Here is a 27216-nt window from a genome sequence, read left to right as displayed (position 1 = left end):
ATGTGGTGGACACACATACAGTACAAACGCCGCCACAACCTCCCTCTGCCAAACAGAGTGGAGGTTCAGTCTTGGGCCTCTTTTCATAAATAGATTGAAGGAAAAAAGGGTAGGGGGATTCAGCCAGCAATTCAGCTGGCAAGTTAGCCCGCCGGTCGACCAGTATACTAGTCAGCCAACCAGCTAATCAGCAAACTGGTCAACCAACCATCCAATCAGTCAGCAAGCCAGCCGTCTCTATTGTCCTCCATCCCTCTACTTGCGGTGCTTCATCTCCTTGTCATGGTGGCTCTTCCCTCCTCCCTCTCCCTTGTCCAGCATCTTGACGGCCTCCGCCAGGTAGCTCTGGAAGGCTGACAGAGCGGCGCAGATGGCCGGCGTGCCGAAGCCATGGGTCAGCAGGCTGAAGTGGGTGAGGCTGCCCTGCACCCCCGGCTCCAGGCAGGGGTTGGGCCGTCCCGCCCCCAGAGGAGAACGGTCCTGGGACATCAGGTCCACAAACTCCTTACAGATCTCCCTGAGGAAAGAGGAGAGTAGGGGTCAGCAGGGAAGCACGTGTGCTAATACGGCTAGCTTTATACAGTCCGATCCTCACTGTGTATAAACTGAACGTAGGATGTAGTGGGATCTAGAGGGATGTAGTAGGATGTAGATGGATGTAGTGGGATGCATGGTGCATAGTAGAGGTATTAAGGCCACAGGCTGCAGGTTTTTCCTTCACAGATCATGGACAAATGTGAGGTGAGATGGTGTTCTCTGAAGTATATATGTTGGTATGACAGGACAGGGACAGGAGAGATAAAGGCGCCAGACAGAGAGCTCTCACTCACTTGGTGGCCAGCAGCATGCTGCGTCGAGTCGGGAGCTGCTCTGGTTCACTCTGCCGACACAGATACTCTGCTGTGGCTCTGGCAGGGAACTCAGTCTCACAGACGTACCCAAAGTCCCGCGCCAGGTGAACCGCCTCACCTACGAACAGAGAGGTGGATAAATCAATTTTCAAGTAACAAACTAAAAGAAGTGTTTTAAAAAAGGTTAATTTATAGTTGCTTGCTAGATCATTTTTCCCCCATGTTCATTTGCTGTGTGTGTCACTGTAGGCCTCTTACCCTCTACAAGGGCCGTCAGAAGAGTGACGTTGGCTGCCTTGCGTCGCCCGGCGGGCAGATTGAGCCCAATCTTCTCCAAACGCTCTCTCAGACAGCGGCCACCATTCTTTGACTTTGCCCTGAGGGAGGAGAAAAGTGGAGAGAGAGAGAGGGAGGAGAGGAGAGAGGGGGAAGGGGTTGAGAGAGCAGCTTAGAACCTGTCTGTGTGGTGCCATTACAAATCACTGATCCTCTATGGCTGCTTGCCTGCCCTCCTGTCTGGTTGGTTGGCTGTGTAGAAGAAATCAGGGATTTCTTATGTTTTTATGTTGATCACAATCAGTAGCTCAGCTATTATCTGTTTATATATTCTGTCTATATGTATTCCTTCATTCATAGTAGAAAGGGAAAAACTAAGATAATAAACAGGTGTTTGTTATTCAATCAGGCAGATAAATACATCATGGACCTGTGACTATCATCAGAACATAATATAGGTTACAGTAGGGCTGCATAGGTATAAATGAATAATAAGACAGGATACATGAACAGATAATAAGGCAATAGCTCAACTACTGATTGTGATTAACATAAGCACAATCACAGAAATCACAGAACATTAAACACAGAAATCCCTGATTCCTACAGCTACAGGCTAATACTCAGTCCTACATCTTTAGATTCATCCTTGCGTATCTATGTTTTAGGATTTAAAGATTCACCCCTCACCAACAACCCTCACCCCCAGTTACCTGCGCAGGACTCCGCCCAGCAGGGAGGCGTTGAGGCACTCGGGCGGGGCTAGCCGCCGCTGCACCTCCCCCACCGTCACCTTGTATTTGGAGGTGGAGCTGAGCAGGGAGAGACGCCCGGGCACGGAGCAGAACACCTCCCCTGGGTTGGACACGGAGCCCATCCCCAGACCCTCCTTACTGAGGGACAACGCTGACAGGGACGAGCCATTCAGCTTGGATGGCATGGGGACTAAGGACAGAGGGAGGGAGGGGGAGAGAAACAGAAATGTGAGATGGATGACGAGAAGTTGAAGAATGTGATCAAAAATGTTCAGACCATAAATGCCACTATAACACTGTCCCTGAAACCATGAGGGTTGTTAAGTTACACAAGTAAAACATTCAGTGACAAAATGTGTTCGGTCTCACGCTGTTATAATCCTAGCACATTGTTGTTGTTGATTTTAGAACAGCAGGTGGCTTTAAGTAACAGATCTCTTTTATAGACGATCTTCTCACCTCTATTTGTTCATAGTCACTACCCCTCAACCCCCTCCCCAATTTAAATTAAATCTCAAGAATACAATTCAGATATAAACAGTCAGAGTTCTTGTCCTTAAGGTTTGCTTTGGACTGTGTGAAACATTGTATTGTAGAAACAAAGCACATGACATCAGTTAAATCTGTATGGTTTTACCTTCACTTGGTAAATGGCTTTGCGTTCAGGGAAAGCAATCCTTTCGAAAATGATTAAGAATTAAACTGCCAGTCAGTTCCTAATAATGATTTGCATTGACATGGAAAACAGAGTCTCTCTGGCTTTTTTAATTTGTGCTTGAGCATCTTTGTTACATCATCTTTTAAAACCGTTAATTTGTTTTCATGAGATTAGCTGGTGTTGCCCACTAATCATACAATGACTGCTGCCAATGATGTGTGGGCTGGAATTTTCATCTGAATTGAGAGGATTGAATGAACTCCTTCCCTATTCCTGTGTGTGTGTGTGTGTGTGTGTGTGTGTGCGTGTGTGTGTGTGTGTAAACAAGAGAGAGTATGATCCATGCACAAATCTGTCTGTTTTAGAAAACCTATGCTACCTCTTTTTCTCTGTCTCTCTCTCTCTCTGTCTCTCTCTCTCTCTCTCTCTCTCTCTCTCTCTATCTGTACGCCTGCCATAGAATCTTGGCTATGTGTGTTCCCTCAGTAACAGCACCACTGTAGCAGTGTTATTATCTCTCCTCCTGTCAGGCCTGTGATGCCTCTGTGATGCCGGCTCTCCCCGGCGCTCCGTGGGCGGCGTGCGCCCCGCTGTGCAGCACCAATTCCCGGACAGAACAGAGCTCCCACAATCCTCCATTCAGAGCCAGACAGCCTGGCCATGGAGCAGGGGCCTCTAAGCTCTCTCTCCCTCTTTCCTCTTACTATTCTTCTTTTTCTCTCTCTCCCGTATCCCTATCTCTCTCTCTTTACCTCTATGTTCACCACATCTCTCTCATTTCTCTCTCGTTCATTCTTTCTCTCTCTCTTTCTAGATCCTCCAATTCACATGGGCTTTAGGTTCATTCGGTTCTCTCTGATCCAGGTCCGTGAGGACACGCTGTAATTGATACCTTCTCAATCCTGGCAAATGATCGCAATGAGCGTCACTCACTCCAAACACGACGGCAGCATGTACATTAGTAATCATCCTCCTTCATGTAGGGATTCTTTGTTGTAACTGGGAGCTGTGTTTCACAGTTCTGAACTGTGTCTTGTAAGGACGCCTCACTCAAACTTGGTAATGTTACAGTGATCATATGCTGACTTTTCCCCCAAAACTCCTCTTTTATCATGCATTACTCCTTCCCTCCGACTTTCTTTGCCCCACTTCTCTCTCTCTCTCTCTCTACCTCACTCTAATCCCCCCTCTTCCCTCGCTCATATGACCATGAACAGTTCATTAAGAATGACTGCCTTTAGGGTGAAGTCTGCAGCCGAGTATTAGAGGACTTCTTGACTTCAAATGAAATGGCAAAACAGAATTATTTTTAGTGTGTGCGTGTGTGATGCGTGTGTGTGTGTGTGGGTGTGTGTGGGTGTGTGAGATGTCTCTCTATCTCACACACGAACACACACACACATATATTTCCAGAGCTCTTCCATCTCTTACCTTTCTTAATGACAGAGTGGTCGAGGATGCCCAAGGCTGATCCCTCCTCCATTCCCTGTGTTGGGTAGATACAACGGACAATCATCATCACTTATCACCGGGGCCTCACCCATCGCTTCACCAGCCACCTCACCCGCCGCCTCGCCCACTCCCTTCTCTCTATGACCCTGTCAGGGCCAAGCACATTAACACCCACCCTACAGCACCAATGAGTATAGAAGTAGCCTATGATAACAACTGTATCCATAATAGAAAATACAACTTCATATTTAAACGTATTTTGTTGAAGCGAGTTGCTAGGCATCGATGAATGTTGACTGTCTTGATAGTGTATTTACCTCTATATATTGTAACAAACATTTTATAGGAACAGTATAACAAATGTAACATTTTACTGATTAAAAGTATTCCCCAATAATTGACACTTCAAATTGATCATGTTCAAAATATTTTACTAGTGCTTAATGTACTTAATGTATTCAATTGAAATAAATTACAAATTATTACTAACATTTTGTTTTTAGATTGATGTAGGGCTACATTTCAATTGAGTAGTGTAAACCTTATAAAGGCTTCTGTTTAACAAATGTGATAAGACATGGCAAACGTACAGCTCAATAAACATTTAAACAACTTTGTTGCATGCATTAGATCTGTGCTACATGTGTCGGACGATAGCATTCTCATGCAATGAATAGCCTACCTCTATTGTGGAGGAATTATTGCGCAGTTCAAACGTATAGAATTTAATCCATTTATCAAATAAACGTTCTGTCAAGAGCCAGCATTTAACACCAACATGCCCGCGATGACTCCTTGGCTGCAGCTTGAGTAAGTGTTTCTTTTGTATTAATGACCGCGGAAATCAATTGGTTGCGCCTCGATTTTCTGAAGGAGGCAGGATGCTTTGAACAAACACGTCTGCTTCTGCACCTGCTTGCGCGTGGTTGACTACTCAATATTCCATAGCAACAATTATTTTCTCTAAATTACAAGGCAAAGAATACCTTAACATGGCACAATGTGCTCATTTTACAATATAAACGTGGATACGCCTTGGTTGAGCTTGCTTCTTAAATGAAAATGCTGGCAGTTATTTCTGTCATAATTTTTATATAATACCCTAGTAGGCCAATAAAATGGGTAGCCTACGGTTAATGTGATCTTCTGATTCTATTTCATTGTTGCAATAGGATACATTTAGCCTTTTATCTTAAATTTAGCTATCTTAAAATTTTAATAGGAGAATCTTTGATTTTAGGTATTCACTTCGTATAGCCTAAACTACGCATTTTTATCCATTCGTTTGTGCCCTGCATAAAAGGATTTGTGTTCACAAAAAAAGCCAGAAAATATGATAGCTAAATTAATCCGCAGCTTCCTGTAATGTAGGCTATCACGTCGAGGATTATCGCACCACAGAAGTAGGCTAAACTCATTTATAAACTAACAAGACATACAAGCCCTTGTCATTTTGGAGCAGAAATTCTGTTTAACATGATTAAGCCTGTATATCCATCAAGGCAATAATTGCCACTTTGACCGTTTTGAAGTGCCACTGGGGAAAGATGCACAAGACCGTGGAAAATTAGATCGAAGAATTAGGCTCAATTTTAGATAATAATTGTTGTCCCTTTTTATGTTATAGTAGCCTATTTATTTATTTAGGCCTATTAATTTAGCAAATTGATCGGTGAAATTTCATGGAGAAGACTAATTGTGCACAATCATGTTTAAAATGTTCTCCAAGAGAACATGTTGGGCTCTACACGGACTTTTCTGGTATCTTAATATTAAACTTGAAATAAATTGTTATCGAATGATATTCATATTTAACATCAACTTGAAACCTGCTTTAAGCAGGTGCTCGCTAAGACTCATACGGACAGGACTTTTACACACAATCTCAGATCGAGCTGGAAACGAAAAAAACCCACCTGAATGTCTTCCAAACCATGATGTCCGATGTGCATTCCGAGAGGACCGTCTCCTAGTGCAGCTGCACCCTCCCCCAATCCGTGGAGAAGACGGGGAACACCGGGGTATTCCCGTCGAGGGTCAAGGCTCAGAGCCCGGTGTGACTGTGACAAGAGCCCCCCCTCATCTGACCGTGACCGCTGTGAGTGCCATGCCGCTTGCTGGTGTTGATGGATGGAATTGATGGAAGGGTAGGGGTCCGATAAGTGGGAATATGAGTCCTGACTCTGGGAGTATGAGAGTGAAGACTGGGGATATGGAGGAGGAAAGTAAGGGGGCTGGAAGTCGGAGGCCGGCGTGTGACAGAGCGGTGGTGCCGTTGAATATGCTGCCTGATTCAGCGAGGAGAGTTGCGATAGACGGCCACTCGGCGAGGAGCCGGTCAGTCCGTCTGCGCGGTCCTGCGTATTCGACAAAAAAGTTGCGTTAGTCCAACTCTACCTTAATGTCTAAAACAATTCAAACGTTCACGTAATTTGTTGGACAGCTGATCTCAGACTCCAAATAACCACTGTACAGTTAGGAAATCTTTCAAACTTATTATCATTTTGTATCAAGTATATAGGCCTATCGTAAAATAGCCGATATATATTTAGCCTACTAAAAAACTAAAAAGTAGCATATTCAGCTTCAAAAATGCAAGAATTCTATGACTGTGAATCACAGAATCTAAAGGCGTAATCTCATGCGTAATGGCAGAGCCTAGCAGGTGCCCCTGGCATCGCGAGTGGCAGTGTCACCAAGGTCATGACCTACAGGAGCCCATAGAGAACAAAGGACAGGTATAGCTAATATGCGGGACGTCTAGTCCCCCAAGGGCTATAGTAGTAAATTAGCCTATCTATCCCAAAAGTGTTCATTTACAATAGCCTAATAAACTGTGACTAAACTTTTCCAAAGCAGATTGAATTTGAGAGTTTCGTTTTACAATCAACTTTTTGCGAAAATACTTTCGTGATCTAGGATTGTTTTTCCCAGTATCTCCACATGATCCAGGCTGCATTCTCACTGTCTATTTAAGTTCGATTTTCTGAAGCTGGGTCACCGATCAATTTAGTTGTGTTGCAACATTGTCCCTTATTCTCAACGAATGAGCGCCCATTTAAAAGTAACCATCGCTTTGTTATATATATATTTTTTTTTTTATGATTATTAACAATAATAGTAATAAAAATAATAATATATGTGGGCTACAAATGAATAACACATTAATTAGCCACCAAAATAGACTGAACATGCCTTTATTTATTTCAAACAGTTCTCGTTTTTGATTATCCTCAACATTTATAAAGCAAACGGGCATCTTCTAAATAATTATGGTTTGTCATCTCAGTGTCAGAGTGTTTTAGCTGGCCCTCTTGAATCATCATTAGGCTGCAGTGGACACTTTGATGCCTTTGGATTTCCCTCTGTCTGACATTCCGCATACCCAGGCGATCTAACTGGACAGCTGATTGTGACTGCGAGCGCCGCGAGTGCGAACTCAACGTCACATATCTGTGCGCTCTACTCAAGAGAAAGTTAAATCTAATATGACAAGACTTTACGAGAGCTAAATGTAGCAGGATATTGCATAGTAAACGGATGTTCCGACACTCACCATAGCCGAATAAGTGTGGACTAGCATCTGGACTGCTGGTTACCCAAATTCGAATATTGGATGTGGATGCTGTCAACGTCTAAACGATGTCACCAAAGGGTTATAATCCAGGCTATTTTCATCTGTCTACTCGATCCATAAAGGAAAACGGCTAAAATGTTGCTGTTGTTCTGTTATTTGGAACGTCTCCCTTTGTCAAGATCTCGCACGTGCAGTTACGGTCTTTACTGTTGCGCTCAGTCAGAAAGTGTCCTAAATATTCTCCATGCGCGCACTACTTATAGGTTTCTGAACGCGTTCAACAGAATAAGGGGAGGGGTCGGGGGGTGGAGGGGTTCACTTCTTAAAGAGATACATTCATTCAGTCATTCTTACACTCATTCATTCACCAATTCTACATTTGTTTAACTACTATAACGTTAGCATAAACTAACAAACCTGAGCTTTGAAAATTATATTTTTTCTAAATACAGATATACTATTCTATATAACAGCTTCTGATTCATTTCTCTGAATGATCTCACATCCTATTTTTTACTATGATAAAAAAAAGAATCCGTTTACGCATTATGAGATCAAATGTCACTTGTTAAAAATTTTGAAAAGATTTTTCGTATAGGCTACATTTGACATAGACTTTTTTGATGCACTGTATGCTTTCAATTTTTAGTTTCTTTAAAAAAAAACAAAGACATTTGCTGGCTTATGTTTGGAGTGAAGGAACCTATATTTTTTCTGTTTCTAAATCAATTGTAGTTTCACTAATTAGTGTTATTTAGCCTATCGCATTTAATTATTCCAACAAGTTATATATCATTATCATGAGCCTACATCACAAGAGTAATAGATAGCCTACACTCATTAAGTTTAATAAATGATAGCCAATGAATTAACAGTATCGATTTCAACAGTTGTCCATTATTGTTACCTGCAGGCTGTAAGGTTCAGTCTTGTTTCGAGACTTCCAAAGCATGATGATGATAACGGTGAAGCAGGCCGTCCGGGTCACTGGATCAACACAGGATAAAGGGATGGAGGCAAGCTGAAGGTAGCGTGAGAAGTGAGTTAGTTTTAAAGACGATGCTGGAGTTTTGTGGATCAGTCACAATGAAAGAAAGACGAGAGTTAGGGGAGGGGTGCGAGGGTAGGGTGCGATCATTCAATAGACAGCTATGTTTGGAATATTAATAACTATGAATTCATATTAGCGACACTTTGTACCGTTGTCTGTTAATTAGCCTAATCGATTGAGACCTATAAGTCAATAATTTATGATAAAATCATTACAAGCAACTGATATAAATAATGTTTGAAATGTTACATTATTTTCAATAAGGTAGACTTAGGCTATGATTTTCAATTAATCGAAATGAAAGTGTATTCAAACCTGTAAAAACTGTTGAAACCTATAGGACATTTTGGAAAAATGACTGGATTGTCGAAGAAAGGCCTAAATGTGCAAAACTGAAAAAAAAAACAAAGAACGCCTTCTGATTTTAGCAGAGGTGTTAAAACATGTACGACTTTTCATGTTTGTCATGCAAAGGCTTACAATGTAATAAAATAAAAGACAACATTTTAGATGTCTGCAAATTCTGTATAAAATTCAGTGCCAACCATTTGTCCTTTGACATAATGGTCACCAGCAGACAGTCTGAAGTCAGAGTGACATCTTGTGGTGGAAAAGAAGCACTCTCAAAACGTGTTGATTTAATGTAAATAGTTATAAACGAATGAACTACAAATTACTCTTTATTATGCTTCAAATTATTTTCTTTATACAAATGTAAAACAGCTGTGTTCATCCATTCAGAAATCGTTATATAAACAATGATCAGAGAAATACTGGTGCTAAAAAGTTTCTTTGTGTTATCTTGCATTCAGTCATCCTTGTCGATCTCCAAAAGACAATGTTGGCAATTTTTGTTTCATTTTGTCTCCATCAATTTCCTCAGGTTTCCCATTGAACTCAGGGCCCCATTGGCATTACCCTTCATATGGCCACTGATTTCCTTCAGACACAGTGGGCATTGGTCCACCATGGCACACAGCGCCTCCTCTAGCGCCCCTTGTGTGTGGGGGTCAGGCAGTGCTCTGCAAGTGACCAGCAGAGTCAGGATGTGGTGGAGCCATCCCTCCTCTCTAACCAGGGAGGTAATCCAGGGCTGGGCCCTCACACAGCCACCCAGGGCCTGCATACCCAGTCTCCACAGTTCCCCAGCCTCCTCCCACCACTCCTCCCAGGCAGGGCTCACTCTTACTGGGCCAGGGCTGGATCGTGAGTCCAGGGCACCACGGAGGAACTGCAATGCAGAGGAGATAAACCGCCTCTGATCTGCTCCCACTGAGCCTGATGGTGCAGGTTTTAGCCTGCCAATCATAAGCCCAAGTGTGCAGCAATTGGCTGCTAGGACTAAGAGACGGGGTTTATACAGCAAGATAGGAAGTGCTTCACTTAACAGCGACTCTAGAGTTCTAAAACACGAGTCCTTCCTGTAAATGGAGAGGATTAGAAGAGCATTAGGAGCTGTTTTAGTCCACAAAATGAGTGTGTGCGTTTGAGAACGCATGTGAGAGTGAGAGAGAAGTTTGTGTGTGTGTCTTACTTGACTCTCTCTGGCTCTGTTACAGCAAAGTTGAGCAGGGCGGAGCAGGCTGTTTCCATGCTGGGGTCCCGGGCTGAGGACATCCCAGCCTTCCCTCTCAGGATACTCCAGCCCTGGGACAGATAGGCCACCAGTAGGGCTGGGGTGTCCAGGGTCAGAAGCACCTTCCTGGGACCTTCCTCTGCTGAGAGATGACAAAGAGCTGGGAGCAGATACCTGGTGGAAAAAGTGGGATATAGGTGTTGGTTGAATGACTGAACATACAAGGCTCATAAATATGATCCATACATAGGTTAATCTACCTTAGAGGATCTTTGCCCGTCCAGGCTCCTCCCTGTGAGCTATCACTAACAGCCATTTCTGACATCCAACTGGACAGACCCTCATCCTGGCCCTCCCGTTGGCAGTGACTTTTGGCATAGCCAATCAGAAAGGGCAATAGAGCAGTCACTTCCTCCTTCAGACAGGAAGTCTCCTCAGCGAGCCATGAACAAAGGGAACGGAACGTGCCAAAAACAAAGGGGTCACCATAGCGACTTTCATCTACCTGGAGGTAAGATAAATGAATTGTCATAACATTGTCAAGAAATTCTTTGAAATATACTGAACAGTATTCTGATGCTTTCCATGACCTCTCACCTGTTGCAGGTGATAGATGACTGCAGAGAAGGCTTCCTCCAGCACTTTCAGGACCTGCCTACTCTGCTGCAGACTGAGCCCAGTGATGGCACTCTGAGGCTGGGCTTCGATCTGGGAGACTCCCTGGCTGCAGGCCTGCTCCATGGCGGCCTCCATGATGCGATAGCAGGCAGTGAGGGTGTGCTGCAGCTCTGTGCTTAGCTCTGTGCCCGGGGGCTCCTCCAGGCCCATCCTCACCTCCACACAGGCCCGGTTCACCAGCAGGCAGCAGAACTTAGGCGGGCCCACCGGCTCCCACCCATACAAGTCTAACAGACACCCACAGAGGATTAGAACCAGGCCCAACTGGGCCGGACTTAGTTTAGCCTGTATCATAGGTCTAAGGGTTGCCCACAAACTGACCACCAGGCTCTTCAGCTCCCCGCTCTCCGGGGTTCTTGAAACTGGGGGAAGGAACTGGGTTAGCTGGGCACACATGTCCAGCTGGGTTTGGTCTGTGGCTTGGCAGAAGACTTTGGAGACCTTAAACAGCAGGGAGAGAAGTTCCTTGGGATATTTGCTCCAGGCTTTCTCCTTGATTCTACCGGAGAGGAGGCACCCCAGGAGAGGAAGCCCCTTCTCATGGCTCATGGTCTGGTCCCGGTCCAGGGCTTGACACAGAGCTGGGATAGCCCCCCTGGCCAGGAGCTGTTCTGGGCCCCGGGGTAGAGCACACACAGTGGTGAGGACCTGGTAGCAGTCTGCAGCCAGGGCCTTATCCAGCTTCGATGGAGAAGAGCTCTGAGGTGATGGAGCCCCATTGTCAGCAGCCTCTTCAGTCTTCACATCTCCAGATGCACTCTGCTCTGGTTGATCCCCGCTGTCAGTAGATGCAGATGTCCTCTTAGAGTCAGATTCTTTGGTGATGTCTGAGGTTTGTGTAGAGTTTGTCTGGGCCTTTTCTTCACTCTGCCTTCCCTGGTCTGGTTCTGGTATGTTGGAGGTTTGGGCTTGTTTCTGGGGGCTCCAGTTAGGCCCTTCTGCCAGCAGACCCAAAAGCAGAGGGATGGTGGTAAGGAGCTGGGGGTGGGCTGCCATATCTGGGTCTGTGCTGAGGGCTGCCAGCAGAGCTGTACCCAGGGACAGCAGCTCCTCTCGGGGCAAGCCTGAGCTGTCACTACCCCCAACAGCTGTCACCAAAAGGCGGGCTGGAAGATTTAGCCCCACCGCTTCAAAGATGTGCCTAAGAGTTGTGCTGTCTAGTTGGCCGGCTGGACACAATCTTGTAATCTACAGAGACAAGTGGAAAGATTTTGCACAATTATTATTTACTATTTCTCAGGAGGAGTTTTGCATCGATGCATTTCTGCTTTGTTTTGGAGAGTAGTCACAAACAGGTGGTTGTAACTCTTACCAGAAGGAGAGCGGCCAGAGTGTGGCTGTCATTTTTGGCATGGGTGAGAGCGTGCAGACAGCGATCGAGGACTTCTTTCTGTGCTGCAGACAGCCTGCTCGTTCCCGGCTTCCCTTCATCCTCTTCGCCTTCCCCACCTCCTTTTTCGATTGGTGATTGCCGCTCACTGGCATTTTTGTCTGAACACATTACTTGGGTACCCTCCGCCATCACCACAGCTAACCTGTTTCATAGATGCGTAGAATGATTTGAAAGATGAGTTAGTTATTAGTTAAACTTGAAAGTGTGCTACCTTTCCCAAGTTTCAGTCCAGGGTATACTAGCAATAGCCTGTCTAGGCTAGATAGCCTAATACCTGTGACATGTGAAGCCAATCTGATCTCCGATATAGCACAGTGTGGATTACATAAATAGGTAGCTACATATGTATAGCTAGCTATTTAATATTACTAATGATAGTAAGTAACATAATATTTCACTTACGTACGCTTTTTTTTCTGAAGATCTCGTTCTTACAACTCGTCGCCTTGCTCACGCTTTTCTCGGAATTCAGTTGTCAAAACAGCTGGCGTGGCAACCAATCAACACGGTCCAAATTTAATCCTAAACCAATCATCATAAACGTCTTTGCAGAGTGACCGCGCCATGTTGTTTTGTGTGCTGTGAACGTTCATGTTTTCTGGTGGCAAAACAAAAGTCACATTACTAACAGTAAATTTAAACTTTTATCATGGTGGTTGTATGCAGTGATTATGAAAATGATAGGGTGGCTATAAGTATTGCAAGACCATAACGACAGACTGGTCGATGGTGAGCAGAGTGAAAACAGCCTCTGTAAGGAGTCACATTTCCGGTTGATTGCTTCCAAATATTTCAAAATAAAAGGTGTGTGGGGGGGGGGGGGCAGTTGTACCAAAGAGTATAGAAGAATATAAGTTATTTGAGTGTACTGTTAGAGGGGGCAGTTACATTGAACATTATTGTGGTAAGATGTTTGGAGGCATTAACAGGCAAAATACCATGTTTATAATTATTCAGACTACATTTAGGGGGGCCACAAGGCAATCCAAGATTGTTGTCACAAGGGCACTGGCCCCCTTTAGACTTTTTTATTTTTATGTAATGTTAATACCCTCCACGACTTATAATTGCAACAGGGTCTCGGGGACTCGTTTTAAGAGAATAAACCATTTTTTCAATGAAGAAATGTAACCTTTATTGTTTGTTTTACCCGTGTCACACCGACCCGTGTCTTTTTTTATCATATCATTAACATATTTAATTCAGACACTGTGTTTGTGTCGTATTCTGAAGTTATATTGAAGTCTTATTCTGACAATATTGATCTTGGTTTATTAAGTAGCCTAAAGGTCCCATTTCTAAAATTGCAACAAAATAAGGCCACGTGTCGAAAGTATTATATTCTGCTACTGAAGGCTCAGGCCACGCTCTTATTATGAAGGATAATTTGCAAAACCGGATATTCATTTCAGGGCTACCATGGCAAGGTGCACAGAGTTGCAGCGAGGGGGAGTAAACGGAAGTGATCGGATTAAATACGCTCAGGACGTTCGTTTCCGAGGGAAGGTGTAATCAAAGCAAGCAGTGCAAGGCAGGCAAGTAAAGAAAGCAATGACCCAAATAGTGAACAGAAAACTGCGACAATTTATTCATAGCATACAATGGGATTGGAACAAGGACAAGTGACACGACATTGATAAGGTAATCATCTGCAACTCAATGTTCCATGTCATTAAAACGACGACGTTTCGCAAAAGGTTTCGAGATGATTAGCTAGCTTTATGCACTGATCAGTGCAGTTGTCGCAGGTTGTCGGGGAAGATGAACAGCTGTTAGCTGCACCACTGTTGCGCTTGGGAAACACCCATATAAAATACATATTTTCTTAACCTGTCATGCAGAATGTCACTGACATATGGGTCTATTGCAACTGATAACTCAAAATCAATTTCTTAAATCGTCATTGTTGACATATGTCTTGTTGGGGACTGCGTAATCCTGATAACTGAAAGACGACTGGCATTAGTAGGCTAATACGTATTGGCTGGCTATAGCTGTGGTCCTGTATCCCTTGAGAGAGCAAAACATATTTCTAGTTCTTTTTTAGTATAGCCTATTACATAAGTAGACCACCATCTTGTAAATGTCTGTATTGCATAGGTATTTTCGTGTTTTTGTAGTATTTGTAATGTAATCTCGATTTAAAGAATACATTCACGTATACCATTTTATTGTCTTGTTACGTAGACTGGCAGGGTGGTTCACTGAATTAGTTATGATGCTGTCTTTTTTTGCAAGATTTCGAATGGATGTCTTGATGTGAAATGATCAGAAGCTGTACAGAGCCAGAAACTAAATTGTGTAATTCTGAGTGCGCTCCAACCGAGGACTGACAAGTCTGTATTATTGCCGCTGCTGCGAGGGAGAGGACGAGAAGGAAAAAGGGGGACTTTATCATCCCGGATCTACTTTGCAATCAAGGAAAACGTTTTTGTGTTTTTTCTCATGGGAAGTTAGCGTTTCTGAAACGCCGGGTACCGTGGTGACAATTCAGGTCGAAATCCTGGATGAGTCATTGGACCGAGCGCACCTGTGCGGCTGGGAGCTGACAGTGACACCACGTCACGACATATCTTTAGGAGCTTTGTAAAATGCAAATTGCTTTTAAAAAGCGTTATAATAAACGCCCAGTGAAGTAGGTTTAAACGGTGGCGTTTGTCCTACAAAAACTCAACCCATACATAAGGGAGAAAATAACTTGTTGGAGGTTAGTTCTTCGCTGTGCCAAGAGCTGCTGTTACAGCTGTCAGTTTTTGGAAGTGATCAGAGTCGGATGGAAAAAGGCCATCTGCGTTCAGGAATGCGGATCCTGAGAATGACCCCTATCAACCAGGTTGGTTTATAATTTGTCATTGTTTACACAAGCCTGATTCGAACCACAGGTCAGCTGTAGTCATATTCTTGAGAGTAGAATTTTCTCAGTGTGTAAAAATGAGAGAGAAGAGGGGAGGGACCAGAATAATGTTCTACCTTCTGAACAAAATGTTCTAAAGCTTGTATTTTTGTTCTGTCCTTCCTGCATAAACGTGCTCAGGAATTGTCAGCATGAAAAAAATAACGGCCACATTTCTGCATGTGAGGGCCATTCAACCATACACAACAGTTTTACGATGATGATGCACTTGGAAGCTCAAACAATTACATAAAATCTGAAGGATTCTGTTTGGACATTTCAAACAAGGATTTGTACTTTCCTGACAAGCCTAGTTTCATGACAGAGGTCACACTGCTCTGTTTTGATAAGCACATCATCATTCACATGTCAGAAGTATTGTGCCATTTTCAATGTCTTCCATAAAGTGCATCATTATGGAAATGAGTGTTGAAATGATTTGGCCGACAGAAGCACTGATTTGACAGCTGAGCTCTGAGAAGGAAGCTCATGATGAATCAGAGGTTTAAAATACTCCTTTTGCTAGCTCAAAATGTGAATGAGCCTATTGATCCTGTTATAATTCCCACAGAACTGCCTGGGGCCTGCACGGTTGACTAACCGGCTGATACAAAAGTTAACTTTCGCCTGCATAAACATGCACTACTAATTTAGGTGTGCAATGTAGGCAAAAGGGAAGGCAACCAATCCACTCTCACCTTTCCCATTAAAACGGTTTCAAAGAACACTGCTTGCTTGACATTGAACGCTCGGGGTAATTCAATAAGGATAGCACTAGGTTGACCATTCTAGAAATAAAACATAAACGAGGCATCAGTCAGACTGATCTTGCAAAGCTGTCTTTTTTTTTAACAGAATCCTTTTCTCTTCTTCCCTCTAATAGTGTCTTCCTCTCTAAGCAGCTTGAAGGAGCTGTAAAGCGTTAGAGAGAGAGATGTTGAAGCTCCTATATAAAGTGCTGGTGTTCACCTGTCTTCACCTTTTACCTCGCTGCACCTCTCTCCCCACATAAATCCACGCCCTCTGACATCATCCACCACGTCTCACCCTACAGAAAGGTAAATACATCCACCGCTCTATAAGAGCTGTAATCACCTCAGCACCCCTGTGTGTTTATCTTCCGATAGGCCAAGCTATGTTTGGTGATGTGTGACGGAGAGGGTTACAACCTACAATGTGAACATTAGCTTTAGCTCCTGTGATGTGTTGTTATGGTATTGTTCCATGTCATTGAGCTTGTATTGTATGATGCTTTACAAGTCTGACGACAGGGATTCCTCTCATCAGGTCCCTGGTCCTGGTAGAAGATGTTCTATGTGAACCACAACCTGTTCATTTGGAGCCTTCCTCCTCGATGGACATCCCCACATCAACTCCTCGTCCTAATACTGGGCTACCTGTGTTGCTTAGCCCCTCTCACAGGTAAAACTACCCATTAGATAATGGCATAACAGATAACGTGCCATGCTTTTACACAAGCTCCCTTGCTAAAATATCATCAAGCATCAAATTATTTTAGGAAAATAATATAAAGAAATAAATTTGTGAGTTTTCACTGAGAATATGCATTAAAAAAAGACAAATGATGAAATGAGTAAACCATCTGACAGCTCCATTGACTGAGCTCTTTAAATACCATGGGAGGTGTATTGTGTCTGATTAGCATTAGACTGCATGTGTCTATATGTTTTTATGGAACTGTTTATACCGCCTGTTTGCGTCCTAGGTGTGTATATGTGTGTAAACTACATTTACATTTAGTCATTTAGCAGACGCTCTTATCCAGAGCGACTCACAGTAAGTGCAGGGACATTCCCCCCGAGGCAAGTAGGGTGAAGTGCCTTGCCAAAGGACACAACGTAATTTTTCAAGTCCAGGAATCGAACCGACAACCTTCTGAGTAATAGCCCGATTCCCTAACCGCTCAGTCATCTGACTCCCTAACTGTGGCCTCACACCGCTAGGGCCTGTTTTTACAGTCTTAGTGACTGAAATGAAAGACATAATGGAAGGTGGCACAATGGGGTCTCTGTGAGTCAGTGGATGTCAGTTTGACAGGGGGAGGAGGAGGGGGAGATGACTGAACAAGAGCCGAAAGGGTCCTTTCTTCCTCTAGAAGAAACCAAGGGGGCTCCGTTCTTTGGAGGCTTGCGTTACATGCCACACCATCCCATAATATCTGGAACTTTGTAGGAGTGATGGGCATGGGTGTAGCAGCCTTACTGTTTGTTTGTGTCTGTGTCTGAGACATAGATGGTGCTCTCCAGACTCATGAATCCTGTGTTTTGTTTATCTTTTTGTGGGCCATAACAACGGATATCTCTTGTTGACGTTGTACACCATCCTGCTGGCCTGTTCACCTTCCAACTGATATGACCTGAGTCTGACTGTTATAATGTTATAGTTTTAATCAGTGTGTTGTTTAAACAACTAGCTTCCCTTCATTCTCGACTTTGTAGATGTGAAAAGTTGATAATCATGGAATAATAAAGAGTAACCTTTTTAAAGACTCTTCTTCAACAGCTTGTGGGGAAAAATCGAATAGATTGACGTTGTGTTCCCTTTCTCCCCTCATTCCCCCAGGTGTGTCAGGTGAGATCTGCAGGGTGACGGGCGGAGTGTTGGGGATTCACTGGACCAGCGTCCTTGGCCTGGGATGGCGGCCCCTGGCTTCTGGGAGGGGCGGTGCGACTTGCTGGGAGTCCTGCTGTCTGAAGCCCACCTGCAGTGCCGTGTGGAGCCTGGGCGGGCGCTGCGTGCTGCTAAGCTGCTCCCAGGTGGGGGGCTGCTCCATCGCCTACCTCCCCCAGCCCTACCTGGAGTCCCTGGGCCTCCTCCAGCAGCTCTCAAAAAGCACCTCCTCCTCAGCCCGACGCAGGAGGCCCAGGAGGGTGCAGACAGGAAGAGGAAGTGCTGGCCAGCGTCATGCGCAAGTTCATCACACCAGTACGGTGAGTAAGCAAAATGTGGTTTGTTTAGTCTTGGGTGCATTCTTCTCTCCCTCCAATCCGCTCTCCTTCCTTCCTTTTATTCTTTGAGTTTTTCCTTTCTTGATTAAACGGGTTCAGTGATAAAGTGCAAGAAAGGTTTTGCAATACTGGAGAGAAGGAAGATGAAACACTTTAGTGTTCCCATTGTAGAATAGTACCAACACCAATGTCAGAGTAGAAGGGAGACTTTAAATCTTTGTACTCCTGTCTGAAGTTGTTTACACAACTCTGTGTGCAGGGAGGTTTCAAGCCCGCCAGCCACTTGATTCCAACCATCGCCAGCACCATCGCGCTTCATCAAACACCCAATCAAAACACCAGCCAGCCGACCAATGGGAGGGGAGAATCCCCGTCACCGCCCCAGGAGAACTCCACATCAGAGGACGCTGGATCGTCCAATAGCAGCACAGAACAGACTTTTTTTGCTGTCACCACAGTTCCTACCATCACCACGTCGCCAACCCAGGCTGGTAAAGGTCACACGGCCAACACAGACAGCTAACATTAAGAAACAGTCAAGTTTTGTAAGGTGTTTGTCAGAGGCAGTTTTGTCTTAGTCTCTTTTGACTTCTGAATATTTGTTTCAACATATGACAACATTGACTGGCATGTCACCTCCCAGTTGGCAACCTTCTAATAGCAATATACCGTAGATATGTCAAGGCGTGTGGCCAGGTCTAACTAATAATTATTATTGTTAGTGTTAAGTTGAATTGGCAGTATCAGGTATATTAGCATGCAGTCATCATCCAGCTATGTGGGTGAACCACTATGCCATGTCCTCGGTTTAACCTCTGTCAATCATGTGGTTGCTATAACAGTGCGGGAGCTGGTGGTGTCAGCGGGAGAGAGTGTGGAAGTCACGTTACCACGCAACGAGGTGGAGCTAAACGCCTTTGTGTTGTCACCACCCCAGCAAGGTACTCACTGCAGCTGGAAAACTGGCGTCTTCATCATCTTCTACATCATCCTGAGCATTTCACCAGTGTAAAGATTGAGCCTCTTCATGAACTATACCAAATCCAACCAAACTCTGAATCTGTATGTTCTCTCTCACTCTCTTCCACTTCTCTTTCTGTCTTTCTCTCCTCTCTTTCTAAAGGGACCAGCTATAAGTTTGACTGGCGCCTGAAAACTCATCCCAAAGACTACAGCGGAGAGATGGAGGGGAAGCACAGCAGTACTCTGAAACTGAGCAAGGTACAGCACGCTGGATCACTTTCACTTGAATAGCGAATGTTTGTGTTTTTCATTTCTCTTGTTGGGAAAAGAATTGAAGAAACAAGCTGGCTGGATTTGAGTTTTTGACTGAAACTGCCATAAATTGTACACACTTTACTTCACCATTTTTTTCTCTGTTACTCCACCCCTGTTTTACTTTCTTTTCCCAGCTCACACTGGGCCTCTATGAGTTTGAGATAACGGTGGATGGAGATGGGGCACATGGAGAGGGCTATGTCAACGTCACAGTCAAACCAGGTGACCGTCCAAAGCATCAACATTACGTTTGTCTTCTACCTTTTAATAGACCAGAGAACAGGACACAGAAAGCCTTGTACTGGACTAGCATATACAACCTCAGATTGTCCATGATAAGGGCTTCAGGGCTGACACTAGGTTGAGTATTTGTTCTGTAAACTGGTCCTGACTTCTATATAAATGTTTACAGAGAACCTGGCTAAATTGCTGCTTGATTTACTGTATACACTGTTGATGTTGCGACACACAAGAAATTGCACTCTCTCTCTCTCTCTCTCTGTCTCTCTCTGTGTCTCTCTGTGTGTGTGCCTTCTGTTTTATAGCTCTGACGCTGCCTGTGTAGCCAGCCTTTTGGCTCCCAGCGATTAACCTTGTCTTTCTGCCTCACAGAGCCCCGCGTCAACAAGCGGCCCATTGCCGTTGTTTCACCAAAGTTCCAGGAGATCTCCTTGCCAACCAGCTCCACTGTGATCGACGGCAGCCGTGAGTGCCTCCGAGCTCTGTGGTCGTGTTAGAAACACAGATCATGTTTGTGTACAAGGCTGGCCGGTCTAAAGCAGTTTATAGAGGGGACTGTCCAGATGTTACTTTTCTCACACAGGCAGCTAGATGCTAGTGAAGAGTTGATAGGTTTAATCATAGCTGAGCCTCTCAACGCTAAAGCAGAATAGCTTTCCATCAGGGTTTTTTGTAGTCTTTATTCCTATTGTTTTGGTAAATATAGGTGGAAGGCTAGTATATCCAGTTTAGATATAGTTGACCACTTTCTTCACTTCTCTTCCTCTCTTCTCTCTCCCTTGCCCCTGGCCAGAGAGCACAGATGATGACAAGGTAGTGGCTTGGCACTGGGAGGAGGTGAAGGGGCCGCTGCGGGAGGAGAAAGTGTCTGAAGACACACCCATCCTCACCCTCAACAACCTGGTCCCAGGGAACTATACTTTCAAGTACGGCCCCCCACCCACCGTTACCCTGTTACCCCGTGCTCTTTGCCTCTCTAGGTGTAACACCCAAAGCTCTCAGATTACACTGCTGTCATCTACTTCCTCAAACTTTTTTGACACATTCTGTTCCTTCCAACCACCTCCATTCCAGAGGCCTAGCTTGATTATCAGTTATCATCTGAACGGTTTGACAATATTCCACTTCCTTCTTCCTTCTGATCTCTATCTTATCCTCCTACCTCCTAGTCTGACCGTGACAGACTCCGACAAGACCCAGGCCTTCACCCTGGCCACCCTGGTGGTGAACAAGGCCACGGACTACCGTCCGGTCGCCAACGCTGGGCCCAACCAAGTCCTCACTTTGCCACGCAACTCCATCACACTGCACGGCAACCAGAGCACGGATGACCACGAGCCGCTGGCCTATGAGTGGTCCATCACCCTGGAGAGCAAGGACAAGGTGATGGAGATGCAGGTGAGACCCCCCCCTCTCTCTCGGATCTCAGAGCATCTGTCTGAGGGCATCCTGGTGCTGCTCTGCCCCCAGGAGCCATGTCTGGTACTGACCTGAGTGTCCCCCCCCCCCCCAGGGAGTGCGAACCCCCACCCTCCAGCTCTCTGCCCTCCAGGAAGGAGACTACACCTTCCAGCTGACCGTCACAGACACCTCTGGACAGCAGGACACGGCAAAGGTCACCGTTATCGTCCAGCCAGGTAAAAAAAAAAAAACATTCCTGCATGGCCAGCTACCTATTAACTTCACACTGGAAGTGTATGTGTGTACAAGCACCTAAATGCTAACAGCGCTACCAATACCAATGGCATAATAGCCAAGGGTAAGTCACTTGCAAGTGTATGGTAAATATGCAGTCACAGGCTCACATGTAGGAAGTGTTTGCACTGTGTGTCAACACCAAGTCAGCCCCTAATGTAGCTTGTCTGGTTTGTTGGTTTAGCCTTGGTGTGAATGGATGGATTCACAATGTAGACGGAGAGGCTGACCAAGTACTGCAGAGGAACACATGCTGTCACATGAGGAACACATGATGTCACACAAGCTATATACTCACACGACCACTGACCCCCCCCCCCCCCAGAGAACAACAAGCCACCCGTAGCAGACGCTGGGCCAGAGAAGGAGCTGACCCTGCCGGTGGACCGCACCACCCTGGACGGAAGCAAGAGCTCTGACGACCAGAAGATAGCCACCTACCACTGGATACAGAGCAGGTGAGTAGACACACACAGTTCTCATATCCATGCTCATATGATTTGCCTGTGTCTTCTGGCATGCAGACTCTCTTTCTGTCACCCATATGCACGCCAGCACATGCAAACAGGTTCTCTCTCTCACCGTCCTGTGAAGTTGATACAGTCTGGTTCTCCTTCACAAGGAGTTTGGAGTTTCCATCTGAAAGAAGCATTATCTCCCCGTGCCATCTTTCCTGTAGCGAGGCCAGGATCACAGCAGGTTTTTCACAGTGCTCTACTGTTCCTCCTGCCTGACTGAGCCACACCTCTCTCCCTCTCACTCTCTCTCCCTCTCACTCTCTCTCCCTCTCTCTTTCTCTCTCTCACCCTCCTTTCAGTGGTCCGGATGGTGTGAAAATCGAGAACGCCGACAGTGCTGTTGCCACAGTGACAGGGCTGCAGGTGGGCACCTACGGGTTCAGCCTGACCGTGACTGATGAGCGTTTGTTGCAGAACTCCGACACGGTCACCGTCATTGTCCGAGAAGGTCAGTGAGTGTGTGCATGCATGCATATATATACCTCCTTCTGCAAAAGGTTGACAGTCACACAGTGTTTGAGGCAGCCCGTCTCAACACGCTGGGAGAGATCTCTGACTAGGGCCTTGCCGCTCTGCAACTTAAGCAAGGCTGAATTGCTCACCTCAAACCTTTTTTTCACTTGAAAAACGACATTCATTATTAATGCTGGACCTTTGTGAAGCTATAAATAATGAAGTTTCCACCTTTTCTCCTATTTTCATAGTTTGTCGCTGTGTTGAGAAAGTTTCCTGAATCTTGAATTTCACTTCCATCCCAGAGTTGGACCAGCCCCCGCAGGCGAGGGTCCAGTCCAGCCCGGCCATCTCCCTGCCGCTCCGGACCGCCTCATTGGATGGCTCGCACTCCACAGACGACAAGGGTGGAGTCAACTACCTGTGGACGCGTGATGGCAGCAGCCCCGCGGCCGGGGTGAGAGTTTGACACGACTACATCAGCAACGCCACATTAGTATGTCCCAAAGTCAGACACACTTCAGGCGTAGTCCACGTCATGAGGAGCATATCTGGTACCGTGTTTTCTGCTAAGACTTTCACAATGTTGCTCATTATAGGCGGACAATACATTGCAAGAAACTCTAGTTTGCTCTTCATACTGAACAGAGGTTAGTGTGAGAGTCAGTCAGAGTTCCCCTTCCTCCTCCGCCCTCCTTGTCCCACCAGAATTAAGAGGAAAACAAGTGGATAACTACCAAAGAAATGTGGCGTGACACGTTCGGCCTGTCTGTAACCAGTCCGTCCACTTGTCTCTGATCAACATGTCACCAACGGTCACGGCACTACACAGATTACTGGAGTATTATGAACTTGGTAAACTTGGTTATTTAAAAGTTCCTCCCTGCACCCTCCCACAGGATGTACTGAACAACTCTGACCACCAGGCGGTGCTGTTTCTCAGCAATCTGGTGGAGGGCAAGTACAGCTTCACGCTCACAGTGACGGACAGCAAGGGCCAGGCCAGCACTGACAAGGGCATGGTGGAGGTCAGACCTGGTTAGTATACGCGCACACTCACATTTCCAGAAACACACTGTACATCCATTCACTAACTTAAACCAGACAAAACAACAACCCAATCGTCACAATAACCATATATATTCTCTTTTCTTCTTTTCCCAAGTCCAGTCCAGTCGTTATTGTTTGCAATTAAATCCTCCTCCCGTTCTCCTGTCCCCCTCTCTGTTTCTTTTCACCCCCTCCCCGTATCCCTCGCTCACTCAGACATGCTGGAGCGTGACCTGGTGGAGCTGGTGCTGGAGGTGTCCGTATCCCAGGTGTCCCACCGCCAGAAGGACATGCTGCTGAGACAGGTGGGCGTGCTACTGGGCGTGCTGGACAGTGACATCATCGTCCGCGATCTCAGCGCCTTCAACGAGCACAGGTTTGTTTTCTTTTTTTTCCTTCTCCTTCCCTTCCTTTCTTTTTCCCCTTTGCCTTTGCTGTGTTGTTCAGGTTTACCCTAAATTCATTAAGCTTGAGTGAGGTTTGTATTATGTGTTACCTTCTAGTATGGTATTTCAGGAGTTCATTCATTTCCTTTCTGTTCTCAGCACGCGGCTGGTGTTCCTGGTGTCTGGAGGACCAGGACGCCCCCCGCTGGCCGGCCGCAGCGTTGCCATGGGGCTGCGGAACAAGTTACGGAAACAGAAGAACGACTTTCTCATCTTTAAAGCGAGGCGGGTCGACACAATCAGTAAGTACGCTCTGCGCGCATATGTACGTGTGTCTTACTCGTCTGCATTGGATAAAGTGGTTCCTTCTCCTCCTGCAGTCTGCCAGTTGAACTGCTCCAGCCACGGAGACTGCGACACGTTCACACGGAGCTGCGTCTGCCACCCCTTCTGGATGGAGAACTTGATCAGGACGCAGCTGGGCGATGGCGAGAGCAACTGTGGTGAGATGCTCAGATGAAGACTTGCTATTGGCCTGTTCACTGTGTAGCCCCCCCCCCCCCCCCAGGAGTTTGCCATTGAGTGAAAACTATTGTTGCCAATCTAGAGTCACACACTGTGTTTATGAATACGTCGTGGACAGCATGTTTATAGTATTATATTTAAATGTAGCCATCAGTCAGACACCATGATCCTGTGACGATCTTTGTGTATCTCTCTCCTCTGTCAGAGTGGAGTGTTCTCTACGTAACCATAGCATCCTTCATGATTGTGGTTGCCATAGGAACGTTCATCTGGGGTACCGTGTGTTGTTGTCGCAGGTAAGAGTGACTAACATCCAGGTTGCATTGCATCCCGTTAAATACTATGCGTGCTTGCTGATGAATAAATGAGCACACTAACAGGAGTTGGTTTTCTTCAACAGACGCAAAGGCCGAGCACGCCGGAAAAGCCGCTACAAGATGTTAGAGGCTGAGGAGCAGGACAGTCTGGAGCTGCAGGCACCCAGACCTGGTAGGACTTCCATTTACTCCTCCCATGCACTCCTCCCATGTACTCCTCCCACGCATTCCTCCCACACCCCAGTCTCACTTCATCATCTCTGAACCTCTTGCAATTAACTTCAAAAAAACACTTTCACAAATATCTTTCCTTCCCCACCCCTCAGGGCGTATGAAACCCGCCCCACCCCCTTCCTCTTCAGCCCTCATGCACTCGGACTCGGACCTGGACAGCGATGACGGGCAGGGCGGCGTCCCGTGGACCGACCGCGAGCGCGGCCACCTCCTCCGGCCCCAGAACGGTTCCCTTAGAAATGGCCAGGGGCCCCCGAGGACCAAGAAGCAGAGAGATGAGCTGCTATAGCAACAGGGCAGGGGGAACACCCCTTCCACCCTCAAATAACTAAGGAAAACACACAAACTTCACACCTCTCCCCAGATGCTTCTCTGATATATTATGGGTTGTCGAGTAATAAGGAGAGAAACCCCTGCTGGACAACAGAAGGTGCAGCCCCCCCAAAAAAATAGCACATGTATTTTTATTTTTTTTACTTCCCTACATCCACACTGAGCCAGAAAGGGGGAATCCAACCAAGGACAAGACTGTGGCATTTTACTTAAAAAATGGGAAGTTGACTTAAGAAGGAATTAAATGTTTAGAGCCCTGTGCACCACCCCCAGACACGGAGAATGTACTCCTCCGCACTCTCCCAGGGCAACCCTGATGGAGCCTCCACACCACTATTACACAAACCATAGAACTGATCTTTTCTTAAACAAGCTCTACAAACTCAAACACGTACATATGCACACACACACCCACACTCATACCTCTTCTCAGGCAGCCACATGTCAACAAACACTGCCAGACCAAAGACAACCAATGGTCAACTATGTCCCAATAAATAGGTGACAATATGGCTGACGGTGACAAGTGACACTGGAAAAGAAATACTTCCAATGGCCCTGACATGGTTGTCTGTGCATGACACACGGCTGCAGTTTTAGTATGTGTTCAAGTTAGAATGATTGTCTGCATGTGACATGTATGCAATTGAAGGTGTGAATTTGTAGTCTCACCTGAACATCTTAACTTTCTTAGGCCATGGTTTCAAAACATCCGGCTTGAGTTATTTCGAGTGTTTGTAGTCCACTACATGCCAGCAATGAGAAAAGTGACTGTTGTCAGACATGTTGATCAAAGGCAGATGATTTGTGGTACATTTGTGTTTTTCTAAAACGTACGCCACATTGAATACTCACTGGATAACACACTGGATTACACAAAACCGATGCCCTTCACCACTGTGACCATGTTGGATGAGGAGGAAGAAGTGGAACCATTGAGAAACGAAAAGGAAGGAGTGAAAAGGAAGGCGTTACTGAAAATGAAGGCGTTAATGCTCACCACTCACCTCAAGACAAGTTATTGATTGCACCTGGAAGACCACTTTAAAGGCTGTTTTAAAGCATTGTTTTAGTCATTTGAGTCGGATGCACTTTGTTATACATGTGACTCTGTCTGTCTGCATCTACACTCTATTCTCACTGCTTGATAAGGGATTGAACTGATCAACACTTGGTCCCGTTGGGAGGATCTAATTCCACACAACTTTAACCTCCTCCTAAGTGTAGTACCTTCATTTTGCATGCAGCCTGTAAATCTGGCCTCAGTTTTACTTTTAAGTCTCTTTTTATTGGATGTTGAAAGGGTAAAGGTCTGATCCAAGCAGATATCCTACCTGTGAAATAAGCAATCATTCAAAGGAGTGTATCTTACTGCAAGGTCATCTCAAACTGCATTGCACTATGTATTTTCCATTCTAAAACACATTGCTTGGTGTAATGCATTGTGGAATTTTGGGAGTCCACTGTGAAGGCAGGCAGACCGTAGCCTCAAAATGAAGGGATTTTGTCTGTTCATTTAACTGCTTAAATCTAGTGAAGGATTCCCCTCGCAATGTGACCATGAACCTGATGCAACTGGATTATCTGTAAATTAAAATCAAATATGTTTACTTTAGTCCTTTTTTGATTTGTGACTTTTGGGGGGTTGGTCAAGGGGCCTTGATTCGAGTCTTCAGGCCCGTTGGCCCCCATGTCTCGGACTACAACTGAAGCGTGGCATTGACACCCGTTATCTGTCACCGCTTCATTAACTCGTTGTCTTTTATGATCCTACACCTCACTTGTGTCTAATAGACACCCATAAAACTAAACATTAATGTTTCCCCATAAGTGTTTCTCCTCCTTCATACTGCTAACATACTGTATGTACCATATTCATCTCAGTGGACACCAGTGTGTGCGATGCTGTTGTAACACCTCCATGGTGTGGCAACTCCATCACCACCACATCCTCAGAGATGATGGCCACCTGTGTCTTAACGTGATCTCGGCCAGTTGGCCTTGATGTCCTGACAGAGGGGCAGAAGGGTGTAAGTCTGTAATCACCTTGCCTCATGA

At 45.5% G+C, this 27216-nt stretch overlaps 3 protein-coding genes across 6 annotated transcripts; 1 reads left to right on the top strand and 2 right to left on the bottom strand.

Annotated features, from left to right (window-relative positions):
• Positions 1-255: 255 nt before the first annotated feature.
• On the bottom strand, positions 256-8521 carry tfap2e (transcription factor AP-2 epsilon). Of its 2 annotated transcripts, none has more exons than XM_067256154.1 (7): positions 8477-8521; positions 5909-6349; positions 3972-4026; positions 1841-2072; positions 1110-1228; positions 831-969; positions 256-517 (listed from the first exon to the last, which is right to left on the bottom strand). In XM_067256154.1, exons 1-7 carry the CDS (start codon positions 8519-8521, stop codon positions 256-258), a joined length of 1293 nt encoding a protein of 430 aa, XP_067112255.1. The 2 variants fall into 2 exon arrangements, with proteins under 2 accessions (XP_067112255.1, XP_067112256.1); XM_067256155.1 differs by lacking the exon at positions 8477-8521 and adding an exon at positions 7549-7575.
• Positions 8522-9296: 775 nt separating this feature from the next.
• Positions 9297-12720, bottom strand: ncdn (neurochondrin). Of its 3 annotated transcripts, none has more exons than XM_067256139.1 (6): positions 12670-12720; positions 12187-12409; positions 10794-12062; positions 10457-10701; positions 10155-10370; positions 9297-10041 (listed from the first exon to the last, which is right to left on the bottom strand). In XM_067256139.1, the coding sequence occupies exons 2-6, from the start codon at positions 12394-12396 to the stop codon at positions 9477-9479; spliced, it is 2505 nt and encodes an 834-aa protein (XP_067112240.1). In that variant the 5' UTR covers positions 12397-12409; positions 12670-12720; the 3' UTR covers positions 9297-9476. The 3 variants fall into 3 exon arrangements, with proteins under 3 accessions (XP_067112240.1, XP_067112241.1, XP_067112242.1); XM_067256140.1 differs by having other exon boundaries at positions 12187-12404; positions 12666-12713; XM_067256141.1 differs by having other exon boundaries at positions 12674-12688.
• Positions 12721-14510: 1790 nt separating this feature from the next.
• Positions 14511-26773, top strand: kiaa0319l (KIAA0319-like ortholog). Its single transcript, XM_067256138.1, has 22 exons — positions 14511-15100; positions 16044-16218; positions 16448-16582; positions 17744-18111; positions 18389-18620; positions 18972-19070; positions 19253-19350; positions 19542-19629; positions 20020-20112; positions 20441-20573; positions 20817-21045; positions 21161-21284; positions 21668-21800; positions 22160-22308; positions 22619-22770; positions 23213-23351; positions 23580-23739; positions 23909-24051; positions 24130-24252; positions 24480-24570; positions 24675-24763; positions 24918-26773. Exons 3-22 carry the CDS (start codon positions 16468-16470, stop codon positions 25112-25114), a joined length of 2955 nt encoding a protein of 984 aa, XP_067112239.1. The 5' UTR covers positions 14511-15100; positions 16044-16218; positions 16448-16467; the 3' UTR covers positions 25115-26773.
• The last annotated feature ends 443 nt before the right edge of the window (positions 26774-27216 follow it).

Source organism: Osmerus mordax, chromosome 18, assembly GCF_038355195.1.
Source record: "Osmerus mordax isolate fOsmMor3 chromosome 18, fOsmMor3.pri, whole genome shotgun sequence".
Classification (NCBI taxonomy): Eukaryota; Metazoa; Chordata; class Actinopteri; order Osmeriformes; family Osmeridae; genus Osmerus; species Osmerus mordax.
Note: the sequence above shows the minus strand (reverse complement) of the source record. Positions and strands in the feature narration are given on the sequence as shown.